Genomic DNA, 18,560 nt, shown 5'->3' with positions numbered 1-18,560 from the left:
GGCCTACAGGATTCTGACCCAGTCGGATGAGGAATGGGAACCCTCATCTGACGAATCTAGCGGGTCAGAATATGAACCTGTGGAAAGCAGTGGCTCTCTGACCCAAAGTTCGGACGAGGAGGTGGAGGTCCCTGATAGAACCAGGCGTACCCGGCCCCGTGTCGCTAGACCACAGGTTGTGCAGGATCCGCTTCAAGAGCAGCAGAGTGGGGCTGGCGCTGCCGGATCACGTAGTGAGGCATACACCAGCAGCGCAGCCCATCCTGGACCTAGTACCAGCACTGCCGTACAACATGGTGACGTGGCGAGCACCAGAAGGGCAGTTGAAGCTGGTACGGTGGCACGTGCAGTAGTTACCCCGTCGCAGCCACCGCACAGACAGGCCCGTAGAGCCCCTAGAATCCCTGAGGTGCTGGCAAACCCTGATTGGCAGTCACCAACTTCAGCCGCACCATTAGTTCCCCCTTTCACCGCCCAGTCTGGAGTTCGGGTTGAGACGGCTCAAATCGGTTCGGCCCTGGGATTTTTTGAGCTGTTCTTGACTGCGGAGCTCTTGGACTTAGTCGTGGCAGAGACAAACCGGTATGCCACACAATTTATATCCGCCAACCCGGGAAGCTTTTATGCCCAGCCTTTCCGGTGGAAACCAGTCCAAGTTTTTTGGGCCTTCTCCTCAACATGGGTCTAACTAAAAAGCATGAATTGCGGTCATATTGGTCCACGAACCCGATTCATCACATGCCCATGTTCTCTGCTGCTATGTCCAGGGCACGATTTGCGGCCATCCTCCGTTTCCTGCATTTTAGCGACAACACCACCTCCCGTCCCAGAGGCCACCCAGCTTTTGACCGGCTCCACAAAATTCGGCCCCTCATAGACCACTTCAACCAGAAATTTGCAGATTTGTATACCCCAGAGCAAAACATCTGCGTAGACGAGTCCCTAATACATTTTACCGGGTGCCTTGGCTTCAAACAATACATCCCAAGCAAGCGTGCCCGGTATGGGGTCAAATTGTATAAGCTCTGTGAAAGGGCCACAGGCTATACCCACAAATTTCGGATCTATGAGGGAAAAGATCAGACCCTGGAGCCGGTCGGTTGCCCTGACTACCTGGGGAGCAGTGGGAAGACAGTCTGGGACTTGGTGTCACCCTTATTCTTTCCAAAATGGGGTCACTTGTGGGGTAGTTATACTGCCCTGGCATTCTAGGGGCCCAAATGTGTGGTAAGGAGTTTGAAATCAAATTCTGTAAAAAATGGCCTGTGAAATCCGAAAGGTGCTCTTTGGAATGTGGGCCCCTTTGCCCACCTAGGCTGCAAAAAAGTGTCACACATGTGGTATCTCCGTATTCAGGAGAAGTTGGGGAATGTGTTTTGGGGTGTCATTTTACATATACCCATGCTGGGTGAGAGAAATATCTTGGCAAAAGACAACTTTTCCCATTTTTTTATACAAAGTTGGCATTTGACCAAGATATTTATCTCACCCAGCATGGGTATATGTAAAATTACACCCCAAAACACATTCCCCAACTTCTCCTGAATACGGAGATACCACATGTGTGACACTTTTTTGCAGCCTAGGTGGGCAAAGGGGCCCACATTCCAAAGAGCACCTTTCGGATTTCACTGGCCATTTTTTACAGAATTTGATTTCAAACTCCTTACCACACATTTGGGCCCCTAGAATGCCAGGGCAGTATAACTACCCCATAAGTGACCCCATTTTGGAAAGAAGACACCCCAAGGTATTCACTGATGGGCATAGTGAGTTCATAGAACTTTTTATTTTTTGTCACAAGTTAGTGGAATATGAGACTTTGTAAGAAAAAAAAAAGAAAAAATCATCATTTTCCGCTAAGTTGTGACAAAAAATAAAAAGTTCGATGAACTCACTATGCCCATCAGCGAATACCTTAGGGTGTCTACTTTCCGAAATGGGGTCATTTGTGGGGTGTTTGTACTGTCTGGCCATTGTAGAACCTCAGGAAACATGACAGGTGCTCAGAAAGTCAGAGCTGCTTCAAAAAGCGGAAATTCACATTTTTGTACCATAGTTTGTAAACGCTATAACTTTTACCCAAACCATTTTTTTTTTACCCAAACATTTTTTTTTTTATCAAAGACATGTATAACAATAAATTTACAGCAAAATTTATATATGGATGTCGTTTTTTTTGCAAAATTTTACAACTGAAAGTGAAAAATGTCATTTTTTTGCAAAAAAATCGTTAAATTTCGATTAATAACAAAAAAAGTAAAAATGTCAGCAGCAATGAAATACCACCAAATGAAAGCTCTATTAGTGAGAAGAAAAGGAGGTAAAATTCATTTGGGTGGTAAGTTGCATGACCGAGCAATAAACGGTGAAAGTAGTGTAGGTCAGAAGTGTAAAAAGAGGCCTGGTCTTTCAGGGTGTTTAAGCCATAGGGGCTGAGGTTGTTAAAAAAAAAATAAAAAAATAAAAATCTTAGGCAAGGTTCTATGTAGATATAATATGACAAGGGTCAAAGAGGATAACCTTTGTAAAAAAAGGTTCTAATAGAACCCCTTTGATATTTCATCGTACCTGCAAAGAGTAATATCGTAATCAACCCTATTCCAAATCAAGTCAATAGCACAGAAAAATCTGTTGGACCCTGTCAAAAGCCTTTATGGAATTGTAGTTTAGCTGTATTCTTGTCCCAGGGCAGCTAATTGCAAAATGTGAAAGAGCCTCCTTTTATTATTGTTCGGACGATAAAAGCCCACCTGATCTGACATAATTATCCTGGTTGTTACTTTTTAGAACCTATTTTTAAATCTACATTAAAGAAATAAAACCATAAGATTTGACTTACTAAGGGTCTTTTGTTCAAAAAAGACAACTTCTCTCATAGAGGGAGGTATTTTTTTAAATTATATATTTTAACCCTTTTTTGCGTTTTAATTTTTTACTCCCTGCCTTCCCGGAGCCATAACTTTTTTTTATTTTTCTATTACCATAGCCCTATTAGGGTTTGTTTATTGCGAGACAAGTTTTACTTTCTAGTGGCACCCTTTGCATATTTTGTCGCATATTGTAGTGAGAAGCTGGAAAAAAAAATTCCAAATGGGTTGAAATTGGAAAAAAACACAATTTTGCCACAGTTTTAAGAGTTTTGTTATTATAGCATGCACTATGCATTAAAACTGATCTGTTAACTTACAACGATTCCACTAAAGTTTTTCTTGAGTTTTAATACTGAAAAAAATAAAAACTTTTGAAAAAAATTATTTTTTATTTGAATATTCTGACCCCCAATAACTTTTTTTTTTAAAGTTCTGTCTACGGAACTGTGTGAGGGCTAATTATTTTGCAGGGCAATCTGTACTTTTTATTGATTACTTTTTATTCAATTTGTTTTGCAAGATAAGGGATGAAAAAAAAGACGAATTGGCCATTTTGATTTTTTTCTGTTGGGGTCTTTGACATGCGATCCTTAGATCACTTGTCCCTTAAACTACAGTACAATGAATTAATATTGCAATGTGAGGGATTTGCACTATTTTCTTATGGAGCAATGCAAACTGCAGAGTTCAATAAGAACTTCCACTCTATTAGATCCAGGTTATTAGAAAGAATGATCTGCTTCCCTGATCTCAGCTGTCTCCGTTGTCATGGACAGAATTGACCACAGCATTTGAGGAGTTAAATGTCTGCAACCTGCATTATTGCTCATTGCAGACATTGGCCCTGGGTGTCTGCTGCTTAAAACAGCAGAAATAGGGTGGCTATGTCATCCGATGTGCTTGCGAGCAGGCGCCATCTTTAATGGCCAGACCTTCTCAACCCTTTTAAAAACATCTCCCCCTTTAAACCACTTTTCTTTATTTTACTTTTTTGTACTAGTGGTTCTGGTACCTTATTGTTGGGTTTTGCAGTGGTTCTGTTTTATCACCATATTAAGGGACCATCAATAGATTTTTTTAAATATGTAAGCGGACAAATTATATGAATACTCTTACCAGGTACAAAAATGTAGATGGATTTCACCTCTGGTTTTTCATGGTTCTGTGAACCGTTGTACACACAGGTGTACATTCCTGTGTTATGCCCAGTCACATTCTGCAGGGTAAGTGTATTAGTGAACTCATTGACATTAAATTCCAGCGTTGAATTAATGAAATGATCGTCATGTTTCCAAGCAGTGATGGTTTCAGCTGAGCAGCTTATTGAGAAAGAGCTGAACATATTGAGGACAATTTCAGGTGTACTCTGGTTGAGGTCCTGCGATGAAGCTGTCCATGACAGCATTAACAATCCTAGACAGGAAAAAAAAGAAACTTGCCAAAATTTGTAATCATTGCATGCATTTTATTAGCTACCACTGTGATTTATTTAACATTGGGCAACTACTGTAATATTATGCAAAAATTGCTTTGGTATGTATGACTAAACTATTGGATAGCGGCTGGCTAGTTGTAGTGAAAATACTGCTTTTGACCGTATGTGTAAATAATGACTGTGAATACCCACATCTCTTCCGACAATAAATCTCAAAGGGTCTTCATACTATGTACCATTTCCTCAACCTACACAGTATCAGTCAGTTTCCCTCCCTGCAGGAAACATACAAACTCCCATCCTTAGATCTCTTCAAGTTCAGATATTTCCAAATAATTTTTTTTATTGCTACCTCCCTCAAAAATATCACCCATTCTTTGAATATCGCAACTTTTGAACACAGGTGCAGAACTGACCCTCATGTACCTAGCCTTATCTCCACCCTTTACTCAGACCTGTTATTCTCTGCCTCTGGTGGCTTCAGCTGAACATCTATGTTTAAGGTAGCCTCCTGACTCTCCACCGACAACTGATGTTGGGGGGGAATAAGGATCAAGCATGTTAGATTCAATTGCCTGATCTTTTTGTTAGCGGGTAGATAAGCTGCTGCAACAGGGGCTTTCTATCCTCTCTCTATTTCATACATATGCATGCTCAAGTGAGAGTGATCTAATCCATATGGCCAACTTCACACTTTAATTTTACTTCACATCATGGAGTCAATTCTGGTAAAGCACATCTACTATTTCTACTAATATCCTCATCCTAGAAACCCCCTATTACTCAGATGATATTTAATCTCTACTATGTATATAGCACATGCGTTCATTGGGTTACATATCCACAAGCCTTCACAGGTGCTCTGACATGAACCACAAGATGGTGCACCTGTGTCAGTCTACCAACTCTTGGGATTTTTACCACCACAGCTACACGGCTAAAGCTTAGTTAAGAACCATGGAGAGGCGCCATTTGGTTAAAAACTAGAGGGAATACCCTGCACCAAGAGAAAGCTATTTTCTGCTAACTTAAACAAAAAAAGTTGTCCAAGCCTGTAAAAACAATCTTCATTTCTCTGAAGTATTACATGATTAATGAGAAGCTGATAGCTCTGACTTGGGGAATTCTTTAAAAATTTCAGAAAATCTGGGACCCTTGGACCTGTTACATTTTCTAAACGACAGATCCAGCTCCTCTTACCAATCAATCTAAAGGTCTTGTCATAGGTAAGAATATGAAGTGGGGTTGGGGGGGGGGGACGACGACAAATCATTCCCCCCACTTCATACTATTTCTACCATGCTTTCTGGTTTACTGTTTGTGCACCTGGTAATTTCTCTGGCTGTTTTTAACTACCAATAGCTATTTTATAAATTGCCAACTCTTTATGGTTTTAGTGTTTATTTCCCTTACACATCTCATACTCAAAATATGTCATCTAACTTTCATTGAAGGTTAGAAAAAATACCTGTAATTAGCTGTAGATTCATCTTCTATGTTTGTCAGTAAGGACTCCAGTAGTACTCTCCTGCACAGAAGAAAGAAAATGAATAAAATATAAGATATGGGTACCTACACATCAGTCAAAAGTAAATGGGAAACTTCTAAGTTGTGAACACTGGTTTTATAAAGAGGGATGTCTACATGCTGCAGAGAGGGGGATAAAAGATAGATAGATAGACAGATAGACAGATACTGTAGATAGATAGATAGATAGATAGATAGATAGATATGAGATACATGGATGGATAGATAGATATGAGATAGATATAGATAGATATGAGAGATATATAGATAGATTCATAGATTGATGGATGGACAGAGAGATAGATGGATAGATAGATATGGGATACGGAGATAGATAGATATGAAATAGATAGATATGAGATAGATACATACATACATACATACATAGGAGATAGATCGATAGATATGAGATAGATCTATAGATAGATATATATATAGATAGATAGGAGATAGATAAATACAGTAGATATAGATAGATATGATATAGATAGATAGGAGATAGATAGATAAATTGATAGATAGGAGATAGATAGATAAATAGATAGATATTAGATAGATAGATAGATAGATAGATAGGAGATAGATAGATAGATAGATAAATAGATAGATAGGAGATAGATAAATACAGTAGATATAGATAGATATGATATAGATAGATAGGAGATAGATAGATAAATTGATAGATAGGAGATAGATAGATAGATAGATACAGTGGATATAAAAAGTCTCCACTCCCCTGTTTAAATGTCAGGTTTCTGTGATGTAAAAAAATGAAACAAAGATAAATCTTTTCAGAACTTTTCCACCTTTAATGTGACCTATAAACTGTACCACTCAATTGAAAAACAAACTGAAATCTTTTAGGTGGAGGGAAGAAAACAAACAAAAAAAATAATAATGTGGTTGCATAAGTGTGCACACCCTCTTATAACTGGGGATGTAGCTGTGTTCAGAATTAAGCAATCACATTCAAAATCCTGTTAAATAGGAGTCAGCATACACCTGCCATTATTTAAAGTGCCTCTGATTAACCCCAAATAAAGTTCAGCTGCTCTAGTTGGTCTTTCCTGAAATATTCTTAGTCGCATCCCACAGCAAAAGCCATGGTCCACAGAGAGCTTCCAAAGCATCAGAGGGATCTCATTGTTAAAAGGTATCAGTCAGGAAAAGGGCACAAAAGAATTACCAAGGCATTAGATATACCATGGAACACAGTGAAGACAGTCATCATCAAGTGGAGAAAATATGGCACAACAGTGACATTACCAAGAACTGGACGTCCCTCCATAATTGATGAAAAGACGAGAAGAAAACTGGCCTGGGAGGCTACCAAGAGGCCTACAGCAACATTAAAGGAGCTGCAGGAATATCTGGCAAGTAGTGGCTGTGTGGTACATGTGACAACAATCTCCCATATTCTTCATATGTCTGGACTATGGGGTAGAGTGGCAAGACGAAAGCCTTTTCTTACTAAGAAAAACATCCAAGCCAGGCTACATTTAGCAAAAACACATCTGTAGTCTCCGAAAAGCATGTGGGAAAAGGTATTATGGTCTGATGAAATCAAGGTTAAACTTTTTGGCCATAATTCCAAAAGATATGTTTGGCGCAAAAACAACACTGCACATCACCAAAAGAACACCATACCCACAGTGAAGCATGGTGGTGGCAGCATCATGCTTTGGGGCTGTTTTTCTTCAGCTGGAACTGGGGCCTTAGTTAAGCTAGAGGGAATTATGAACAGTTCCAAATACCAGTCAATATTGGCACAAAACCTTCAGGCTTCTGCTCGAAAGCTGAACATGAAGAGGAACTTCATCTTTCAGCATGACAACGACCCAAAGCATACATCCAAATCAACAAAGAAATGGCTACGCCAGAAGAAGATTAAAGTTTTGGAATGGCCCAGCCAGAGCCCAGACCTGAATCCGATTGAAAATCTGACAGATTTGGAGTGTTTTTGCAAAGAAGAGTGGGCAAATCTTGCCAAGTCGAAATGTGCCATGCTGATAGACTCATACCCATAAAGACTGAGTGCTGTAATAAAATCAAAAGGTGCTTAAACAAAGTATTAGTTTAAGGGTGTGCACACTTATGCAACCATATTATTTTATTTTTATATTTTTTCTTCCCTCTACCTAAAAGATTTCAGTTTGTTTTTTAATTGAGTTGTACAGTTTAGAAACCTGACATTTTAACAGGGGTGTGTAGACTTTTTATATCCACTGTAGATAGATAGATAATAGATAGATAGGAGATATATAGATAAATATATAGGAGAGATAGATAGATAGATAGATATGAGATAGATAGATAGATAGATATAGATAGATATAGATAGATATAGATAGATAGATAGATAGATAGATAGATATGAGATAGATAGATATAGATAGATATAGATAGATAGATAGAAATGAGATAGATATTTGATGCAGAAATGTGAGCAGCACAGCATAAATGGTAATGTAGGGGTGCCAGCAGCAGTGGAAAAGATTCAGCCTCCAAAAATATAAAAGAAAAAACTCCACAGCACTTCCCAAATATGTATCAAAAGGTATATTTCAAATCACTAGACAGCAATGTTTCGGTCCACTCACTGGGACCTTTCTTAAGCAGGTCGGTGCTTGAGAAAGGTCCCAGTGAGTGGACCGAAACGTTGCTGTCTGGTGATTTGAAATATACCTTTTGATACACATTTGGGAAGTGCTGTGGAGTTTTTTCTTTTATGAGATAGATAGATAGATAGATAGATAGATCTTATATACACATTTTAAAATAGATGACAGATGATTGATATATGTGTATGTATAAGTGATATGTTATTTATTTGTTTTTCATAATGTTATTTAATAGGTCCCATGCTCCGTTCATAACTTCATCTCTTGGACTTATAAGGTGCTATTTTACATACGCTCATACATCGCAATATATTTACTGGCTCTATATATTTTTTTCCTTTAAAGGGAACCTGTCATCAATTTTATGCTGACCTCACTAAGGACAGCATAAACTAGTGACAGAAATGCTGATTTCACCGGTGTGTCACTCATGAGTCAGTGGTTGCAGAGAACCAGCATCATAATAAGGGATGAGCGAAGTGGATTCGCATAAAACTTTGTTTCAATACTGTATAGAGCGAGCGCTCCATACAGTATTAGAATGTATTGGCTCCGATGAGCCAAAGTTATTACTTTGCGAAGTCTTGTGAGACTTCTCATAACAACTTCAGAAATTGATATATTCTGTAAAAAAACTTTTACCGAATTCTGGTTCGGTTCCAAGGTACTTTCATGGAGCCAATACATTCTAATACTGTACGGAGCGCTCGCTCATTTTTAACTTTTAAATGACAGACTGCTGAAATCAACTCACCTGTCACTACTTTATGCTGCTGTTAGTATGGACAGCATAAAGTTGATGACAGGTTCCCTTTAAGACCTTGTGCAGTACACATTCCTGTTGTGAGTATTTCCTGTAATATAATGGTCTATTTCAATGTCTTTCCAACACAATCCGCTGTGCACAGAACTGCTCATTCTCTACATAATGATCACTTTCGTTCTCTGTGCAAATATTTGAGACACTGGAATGAAACATAGAAATATAAAAAGGACTACACAAGTTGTTAGAGGAAGGGAGAAAAATAAGGAAGCCAAGCAGGTATTTACAAAAACTGCATCGACTCCAGTTATAGCATTACATCAGGGAAGAACCATGAAGATTTATTTGTTATCTCGCCACAGCTGGAGGCTACAAACTGAGCGAATGTTGTCTTTGGGAGCCCTGTAAGACACCGATGGAGATAGGGTGTGAAAAATGTAGATTGAAAAGTTAGAAAGGTCTCATTTTTTATTTTTATAAAAAAAGAAAAGAAATGAATCGCACATCCAGCTGCTACGCTTTGATCTAATCCCTGCTACTTTAGCAGAAAACAGCACTAAATAGCACATGTGTACCGCCTCCTGTGCTACATGCTAAATGAGGCATTAGTGTACATTTTGATCAAAAGGCATAAGCCCACTCACCACGCCAAGGTTGCCTCTCTAAGTGGGTCCTACTCTAAAATTGGCGCATACTGCACTGCGTGGTATACATTTTTTTAATACCATATATACACTGCTCAAAAAAATAAAGGGAACACTTAAACAACACAATGTAACTCCAAGTCAATCACACTTCTGTGAAATCAAACTGTCCACTTAGGAAGCAACACTGAGTGACAATCAATTTCACATGCTGTTGTGAAAACGGGATAGACAACAGGTGGAAATTATAGGCAATTAGCAAGACACCCCCAATAAAGGAGTGGTTCTGCAGGTGGTGAACACAGACCACTTCTCAGTTCCTATGCTTCCTGGCTGATGTTTTGGTCACTTTTGAATGCTGGCGGTGCTTTCACTCTAGTGGTAGCATGAGACGGAGTCTACAACCCACACAAGTGGCTCAGGTAGTGCAGCTTATCCAGGATGGCACATCAATGCGAGCTGTGGCAAGAAGGTTTGCTGGGTCTGTCAGCGTAGTGTCCAGAGCATGGAGGCGCTACCAGGAGACAGGCCAGTACATCAGGAGACGTGGAGGAGGCCGTAGGAGGGCAACAACCCAGCAGCAGGACCGCTACCTCCGCCTTTGTGCAAGGAGGAACAGGAGGAGCACTGCCAGAGCCCTGCAAAATGACCTCCAGCAGGCCACAAATGTGCATGTGTCTGCTCAAACGGTCAGAAACAGACTCCATGAGGGTGATATGAGGGCCCGACGTCCACAGGTGGGGGTTGTGCTTACAGCCCAACACCGTGCAGGACGTTTGGCATTTGCCAGAGAACACCAAGATCGGCAAATTCGCCACTGGCGCCCTGTGCTCTTCACAGATGAAAGCAGGTTCACATTGAGCACATGTGACAGACGTGACAGAGTCTGGAGACGCCGTGGAGAACATTCTGCTGCCTGCAACATCCTCCAGCATGACCGGTTTGGCATTGGGTCAGTAATGGTGTGGGGTGGCATTTCTTTGGAGGGCCGCACAGCCCTCCATGTGCTCACCAGAGGTAGCCTGACTGCCATTAGGTACCGAGATGAGATCCTCAGACCCCTTGTGAGACCATATGCTGGTGCGGTTGGCCAGACGAAGGCATTGATGTTATGGACTGGCCCGCCCGTTCCCCAGACCTGAATCCAATTGAGCACATCTGGGACATCATGTCTCGCTCTATCCACCAACGTCACGTTGCACCACAGACTGTCCAGGAGTTAGCAGATGCTTTAGTCCAGGTCTGGGAGGAGATCCCTCAGGAGACCGTCCGCCACCTCATCAGAAGCATGCACAGGCATTGTAGGGAGGTCATACAGGCACGTGGAGGCCACACACACTACTGAGCCTCATTTTGACTTGTTTTAAGGACATTACATCAAAGTTGGATCAGCCTGTAGTGTGTTTTTCCACTTTAATTTTGAGTGTGACTCCAAATCCAGACCTCCATGGGTTGAAAAATTTGATTTCCATTTTTTTATTTTTGTGTGATTTTGTTGTCAGCACATTCAACTATGTAAAGAACAAAGTATTTCAGAAGAATATTTAATTAATTCAGATCTAGGATGTGTTATTTTTGTGTTCCCTTTATTTTTTTGAGCAGTGTATAATAGAAACAGAGAACCACACACATTGGTCATCTGCTCTAATAATCTTGTAGATGAATCTTTTTCATTGCAGACATGTTCAAAAATGTGATAAAGAGCCATCCTTGATAAAAGGAGGTTCTTATAGTTAGCAGGTGCAGGACCATTATTTAGGTTATGGAAAGAGGCGACCACAAGCACATAGGAATGTGAGGTTCAGGTCTACACATGCTTTTGACCGTGAAGTAAATTTACCAAGTACTATTCAAATTCATGGCAACTAGGCATGGTGCCACCTTGACACCACAACATGTTTTACTGGGTGTGATCAAAAAGAATTTGGCCACTTGTTCAACACTCCTTTCAAAAGTGATCATATAAATTATTAGCTGGAATCAACTATGATGAGTACTGCAGGCCATACATTATGCCGCTCAAGATACTCAACAGTGTGCAAACAATGAAGGTAGTTCCTAAGAGTGTTGATTTGCTATGAATGAAGTCATCACAGATTGCTATAAATCACGTATAGCCAGGTCACTCTGCCTAAAAACAGCGCTTTCAAATCTGGCATATAAACGGATTTCAGATGGAATTGGAGTAAACGGATGTCAATACAATGACATCCGTCCTCCATTGAAGTGTAGATTAAATAAAACGTTTCCGTTTTAAAGAACAGGTAGCTGGATCCGTCGAATGAAAGGCTGAAAACCAGCGAAATGCTGGTGTGAACCCACCATAAGGCATATTCTTGGAAGTTACAGCTGCATAAAGAAGTGTTTTGAACCTTGGGGGTCCAATCCCAGTTGCTGGCCAAGTGTTTAATAAATGTCATAAGTAATATAAAGTAGTGGCCCCATGACAGTGGCTCTATAGTAGTCAATTTTTGCATCCCTCTCAGAAGGTCTAATAAATGCACCCATTTTTGATCTGTAGCGAGGGTCTAACAATGTGGATAGCCAGTAGTCATCCCTCTGCCGAATCCTAACCATGCAGCTGTCACTCTGCAAACATGACAGCATGTATCTGACCATTTGCATAAGGGATTCAGAGAGCCTCCCTGCCTCCATCTTCACTGCATACCGCCACGGTCTGCCAGAGTCATCTGCCTCGTCTTCATCATCGTCCTCCAACTCCTCATCCTCCTCCTGCTCTGCTCCTGTCGCTTGGGCAGATAAACCACTTAGTATATAAAATTCCTGGGCGTTTGCATATCAGGCGATGTTGGGGAAGAGAATTTTGCCTCTGCAGCTCAAGAAGGGTGTGTTTTGCATGGAAAAAGTGGCTGAAGTGCATGCACAGTTTCCAGGACATTTTTAACAGGTCTTGCAATCCAGTGAAAGGCTTGAGGAACCAAGTGACAACAAGATTAAAGATGTGCGCCATGCAGGGCTCATGGGTCAGCCCTCCCTGATGCAGCGCAGACAAAATGTTATTCCTGTTATCAGTAACCATGGTTCCTATCTCCAATTGGCGAGGAGACAGCCAGTATTCGATTTCTTTATTGATGATGCAGAGCAGTTCCTCCCCGGTGTGACTCCGTTCGTCCAGGCTGACGGGGTGCAGATCTGTGTGATAACGCCTAGCTTTGCATAGGTGATATGATGGAAGACCACTGGGAACTGTGCCTAGAGGGGAGGGTGAGGATGCAGAGGAGGACATTGGCGCAGAAATCCCACGATTACAACACGGAGGAGGGATTGCCGTCACCTGGCCTAGTTGTTGGTGTGCCTCGGCCGGAAAGACATTTACTCAGTGGGCTGTGAATGACATATGTTGTCCTTAACCATAGTTACAACTTCATACGTTAGCGCTGGCATGAACTCTATCAGACACCGAGAGGCCCAAGGGCTGACCCACCTTCTGCTCAACATATGCGTGCAGGGCTGGTACAGCATTATGGAAAAAGTATTGTGAGCTTGGGACTCTCCACCTTGAGTGGGCACAAGCCATCAGTTCTCTGAAATGTGCAGAGTCAACTATGTGGAAAGGGAGGCACTGTAGTACCAGCAACTTGGCCAGGTGCATGTTCACCTTCTGTGCCACCGGATGAGTGCATGCATACTGTTTTATTTTTGCTATCACCTTAGTGATCAATTGCTGTCAAAACATGTGACATTAAGGAGGAGAAGCATCAGGAGCAATAGATGACATCGAAGTCGATGGAAAGGAACAACAGCTTCCTTCTGCTGACTTTGACGAGCCCTGACTGCTGGAGAGGAGGTGTGGGCTGGTGGGAGAAGCAGCGGTTGATCCATGAGGCTGTAAGGCTAAATGAGTGGCACGGTTTTCCCACTCCACTTTACAGTGATGTTCCATGTGTTGATGCAGGGCCATTGTGCCAACATTAGCACCCTGGCCATCCATCACCTTCTGCCCACACATCTTACATAGCGCACAACTAACGTCCCCCAATGACTGTGTGAAATATTCCCACTGCCGAGTATCGCATTTTCCCTCCACCACTGCATGATGCCTGCTTGCCTCTGCTTTTATGAGGCCGTGCACTGCCAGTGTGTTTCTCACAGATAATCTTCCATTTGGCTCCAGATCTCCCACTGCTTTCGCCCTGCTGTATCACAAGCACGCTGCCACCCTGATGATGACAATGCACCCTCTTCACCCAGATCCCACGTACAATTGGCTACATCATCATCTACATATGTTTGCGAGTGACTTGTGTCACCCTCACTTGTCTCTTGCGCACATCCCTGACCTCTCGCAGCATGTGCTCCCACCTGACTGTCATCATTGGTAGTTGCATGCCTAAAGAAGTCCACCGCGGACCTCTTCTGAAAGTCTGTGCTTTCCTGTAACTACTGACTGTCCTCACAAAGATCATCGTTCCTGTAAAGTGGAGTAGAGCCGGCGGCTACCATTACTTGACTAACAGATGGAGCAGCAAAAGCAAGAGGCAGGTTAAGGTACAGGGGCAGTTCCTGGGCCATGCCAACTAAGCATGGTGTCAGAGGAACCAATTGATACCTGTCTGTGTGTATCTGTTGTAATTTGAGATAATTGTAAAGAGTAAGTCAGCCATTCCAGTACAGATGAATTGTTGGTCAAAACGTAACCGCTGGATGATGGTGGCAGCTTTGACCTTGCTGCTGCTGCTGACACCACCCCTTCTTCTACTGCTACTTGTTCCGGCTACACAGGGCCGTCTTTAATATTGATTGGACCCTGGGCAAGAATTTACTTGGGTGCCCTGGATCCCGCCTTCCCACACCCTAGCATGCAATCACGCCCTCCACCACAAGACACACAAAAAAAATCCACACACCTCGTAGAGTAGTAAACTTTAATAATGATGAGTGGCCACTAGAGGTGTTCCTTGGCAGTAATATAAATACTGCTTTTTTTTTTCTGAAAAGGCAGTGTTTACATTAAAAAGCTTGCAGAGACATGCTATAGACACCAGAACTACTACGTTTAGCTGTTGTGGTTCTGGTGACTATAGTGTCCTTTAATATAGAGAAAAAAAAATAAAAGAATCAGCACAAAAGTATCAAATAAAATGGCTGTATCACTATTCAAAAAATTAAAAAAGCACAACTTCTGACACAAATATATAGTATTTTGCAGATTACTTTTTTTTTTTTTTACAATGTGCAGATAGTACTGTACTACCAACTACTCCATCCACCCCTACCCATACAGGGTAATACAGTGCCACATACCTCTTACATCTAGTGACGTCTCTTTGATGTAGATGTTCTCTTTACTGATCTTCTCCTTTCAGACCTTTAGATCAGACCACCATTTTTCAGCCATTTCTCGTCTCTGCAGTTTGAGAAACAGAATCTTAGTTTAATACTTTTCCATCATCCTCCCATCTTCTGGACAAATCATCCTACAACCCCCAATACTGTGCCGCTGTGCTCCCCAATACTGTACTGCAGAAACAGATTAACCCCCTGATAGTAGTAGTACCATGCAGATAGTGCCCTTCAATAATTATTGGCACACAGTGCCCTAAAATAACTTCGCTCAGCAAATAGTGCCCCTGACACTAATAGTGTAAACATAACGTCCCCCAAAAATAATTGTGGTAAGCTGATACTGTGCCAAGGTGCCCCCACAGTAATAGTGCTCCCAAAAGTCCCATCAAGAGGAATAATTATCTCATGGTAGTAATAGTGCTCCTACAGTGCCCCCAACATGTCCCCACTGTGCCCCAGAAATAATAATGCTCCCATTGTGCCCCAGTAGTAATAAAGCCCATCATAATGCCCCAGTTGAGCTAATGTCCCCATAGTGCCCCATAATGTGCCAGTATAAAATACCCCTATATAGTGCCCTGAGTAAATGTCCCATAGTGCTCCTCTCCCCCCTTCTTCCTAGTGCCCCCCATGATGTACCAGTATAAAATGCCCCATATATAGTTCCCCAGTAGATGCCCTCAGTGTCCCCCATAATTTGCAAGTATAAAATACCCCTTCTTAGTGCCCCCTATAGATGAGCCCATAGTACTCCTCTCTTCCTTTCCCCATAGTACCCACCATAATGTGCCCCAGTATAAAATACCCCTATACAAAGCCCCCCATATAAAATACCCCTTCTTTGTGGCCTCAGTAGAAGCCCCCATCGTGTTCCTCTACCCCCTTACCCCATATAAAATACCCCTTCTCTGTGGCCTCAGTATATGCCCCCATAGTGCCCCAATAATGTGCCAGTGACAAGTGCCCCCTTAGATGCCCCCCAATCATGTGCCAGTAACAGGTGCCCCCATAGATGCCCCCCAATCATGTGCCAGTAGTAGTACCATATAAAAAAATAAACACTTATACTTAACTCCATCAGGCTGGCAGCGATGCGATGCAGGCCTCTTCCGGCCTGTGTCCCGCGCAGGCACTAGGCCTGCAGCCTATCAGAGGAACAGGGAAGGGAGACGCCTCTCCCTCCCCTGCCCCACCACAGCACTTCCATCTGTATCGCTGTCCTGAAGACGGCAATATAGATGACTATCGAGATGAGTGCTTGCACAATGGAAGCGCTCATCTCCCTGTGCCCTGACACTGCCCCCCACGTCACCAGTGGCCAACGGGGCTCAAGAGGCGGCTGCCTTGGGCTCCCCAGGGGCAACTGGGCCCAGGGCAGATGCCCCTTTTCCCCCCGTTAAAGACGGCCCTGTGGCTACAGCATCATTTTTGCCACTGCCCATGCCTTTGGAGGGCCCAGGCAACTGGCCATAGTGTATAACAACTATATCACTAAAAGAATGACCTGTAATACTGAAGCACAGTAACTCTACTGCTAATAGAACGGATTAGTTATGAATTTTGGTGCACTGCACACCTATGTACATGGCGATAAATTAGACCTGGCAGTAACAGTGACCTGTAATATTGATGTACAGTAACTTTACAGCTAATAGAACCGATTAGCTATGAATATTGCTGCACTGCACACTTATATACACGGCGATAAATTAGACTTGCTGGTAAAAGTAATATCAGGAAGTATTACTTTACTGAGAGAGTAGTGGATGCATGGAATAGCCTTCCTGCAGAAGTGGCAGCTGCAAATACAGTGGAGGAGTTTAAGCATGCATGGGATAGGCATAAGGCCATCCTTCATATAAGATAGGGCCAGGGACTATTCATAGTATTCAGTATATTGGGCAGACTAGATGGGCCAAATGGTTCTTATCTGCCGACACATTCTATGTTTCTATGTAACAGTGACCTGTAATACTGACAAACATTTACTTTACAGCTAACAGAGCAGATTAGCTTTGAATCTTGGTGCACTGCACACTTATGTACATGTTGATAAATTAGACCTGCCAGTAACAGTGACCTATAATACTGAAGCACAGTAACTCTACAGCTAATTGAACGGATGAGCTAGGAATATTGGTGCACTGCACAGTTATGTACATGGCGATAAATTAGACCTGCCTGCAATACTGACAGCACAGTAACTCTATGGCTAACAGAATGGATTACCTATGACTCTTGGTGCACTAAACAGTTATGCACATGGCGATAAATTGTATCAGAGTCTGTAGTTAAGCAGTCTCCTATGCTCTCCTTCCACTCTCCCTGCAGTCTCCCTCCACTCTCCCTGCAGTCTCCCTGAACTCTCCCTCTCCAATATTGTGCTACACTCTTTGATAACAGTTTGCGGCAACACTGTCCTAGTGCATGAGTGTCTTGTAGCGTCTCTCCCAATGCTCAGCTCACAGGAAAATGGTGGTGACTGCGCAGGATCAGAATTCTATAGGGCTCTGCCTAGCTGTGACATCACAGGGATGGATACCTACAGATTGGCTGGCTGCACGGCATTATGGGTGATTTCACGTTACCCGGTTTGTCTCCTCTACATTTACTTTCACTTTCTAACACGTGCAACCACCATTTTAGGAAAACTGATTCATTGCCATGAAGAGCGAGAAAATTCTAATTTATTTAAAATTGTTTTCTTAAACTTCTGACTGAATTTCACCTCGCTCAACACTACTGGGTGGCATACAGGTCTTAGCAGAGCTTGCCCTTACCCCCTGTGCTATGAAAGATTTGACCCTTCATTCCTCCTGTGTACAAGCCCAAAAACATGGAAGACCCTGTAATCACTTGTTGAAGGACCTGTCACCCTCTTTTCTCTGGAAATCGCATAGGGAGCATAGCCTACTATCAGGAGAAGGTGTCCTATTTTAGCAATGCAATGTTATTAATGTTGTAACCCTAAGTATAAAACTTTTGCATATAAATTCACAACATAGAACAGAGTGGTATTTCTTATATACAATCATTTTCTTAAAACTGCCAAATATGGGACCGCTGTAATGTTTCGGTCTTTTGTGACAGCAGCGTCATTTTTTATTTGACCTTCTACTAGGAAGTGACTTCTGTGCTCTTTTTCCAAACTTTATGGCTTGGCTGCTGCTAAGATTATTTACACAGTTCTTAACCCTGTTTTATAGTAGGTGACTTTTGGCTGTGGATATCCACAAAGAAACTTGTCCTGTTCAGTTTCACAAAGCTGAGCCTGAAATTGTAAATGACAGATCTGAATATTTCCATAAATTTTTTTGTCAAAAGTTGCTCAGCCTGAATTTCTGTTTTTCATATGTCATCCAGTAAACCCAGCTTTTCAAGTCATGTTAC

General features: G+C 42.1%; 1 protein-coding gene across 1 annotated transcript in view; it reads right to left on the bottom strand.

Moving 5' to 3' along the window:
* Positions 1-18,560, bottom strand: part of PDGFRB (platelet derived growth factor receptor beta) — a 186,600-nt gene that overhangs the window by 105,410 nt on the left and 62,630 nt on the right. Inside the window, exons 2-3 of the mRNA XM_040440726.1 lie at positions 5,777-5,836; positions 3,990-4,286 (exon numbers count right to left, since the gene is read on the bottom strand). Of these exons, the coding sequence (XP_040296660.1) occupies positions 3,990-4,286; positions 5,777-5,798 (319 nt within the window). The 5' untranslated portion in view covers positions 5,799-5,836. The remainder of the gene's footprint in view (positions 1-3,989; positions 4,287-5,776; positions 5,837-18,560) is intronic.

The sequence above is a fragment of the Bufo bufo genome, chromosome 1 (genome assembly GCF_905171765.1).
Source record: "Bufo bufo chromosome 1, aBufBuf1.1, whole genome shotgun sequence".
NCBI lineage: Eukaryota > Metazoa > Chordata > Amphibia > Anura > Bufonidae > Bufo > Bufo bufo.
The sequence above is the reverse complement of the archived record's forward strand: the minus strand, read 5'-3'. Positions and strand labels throughout refer to the sequence as shown.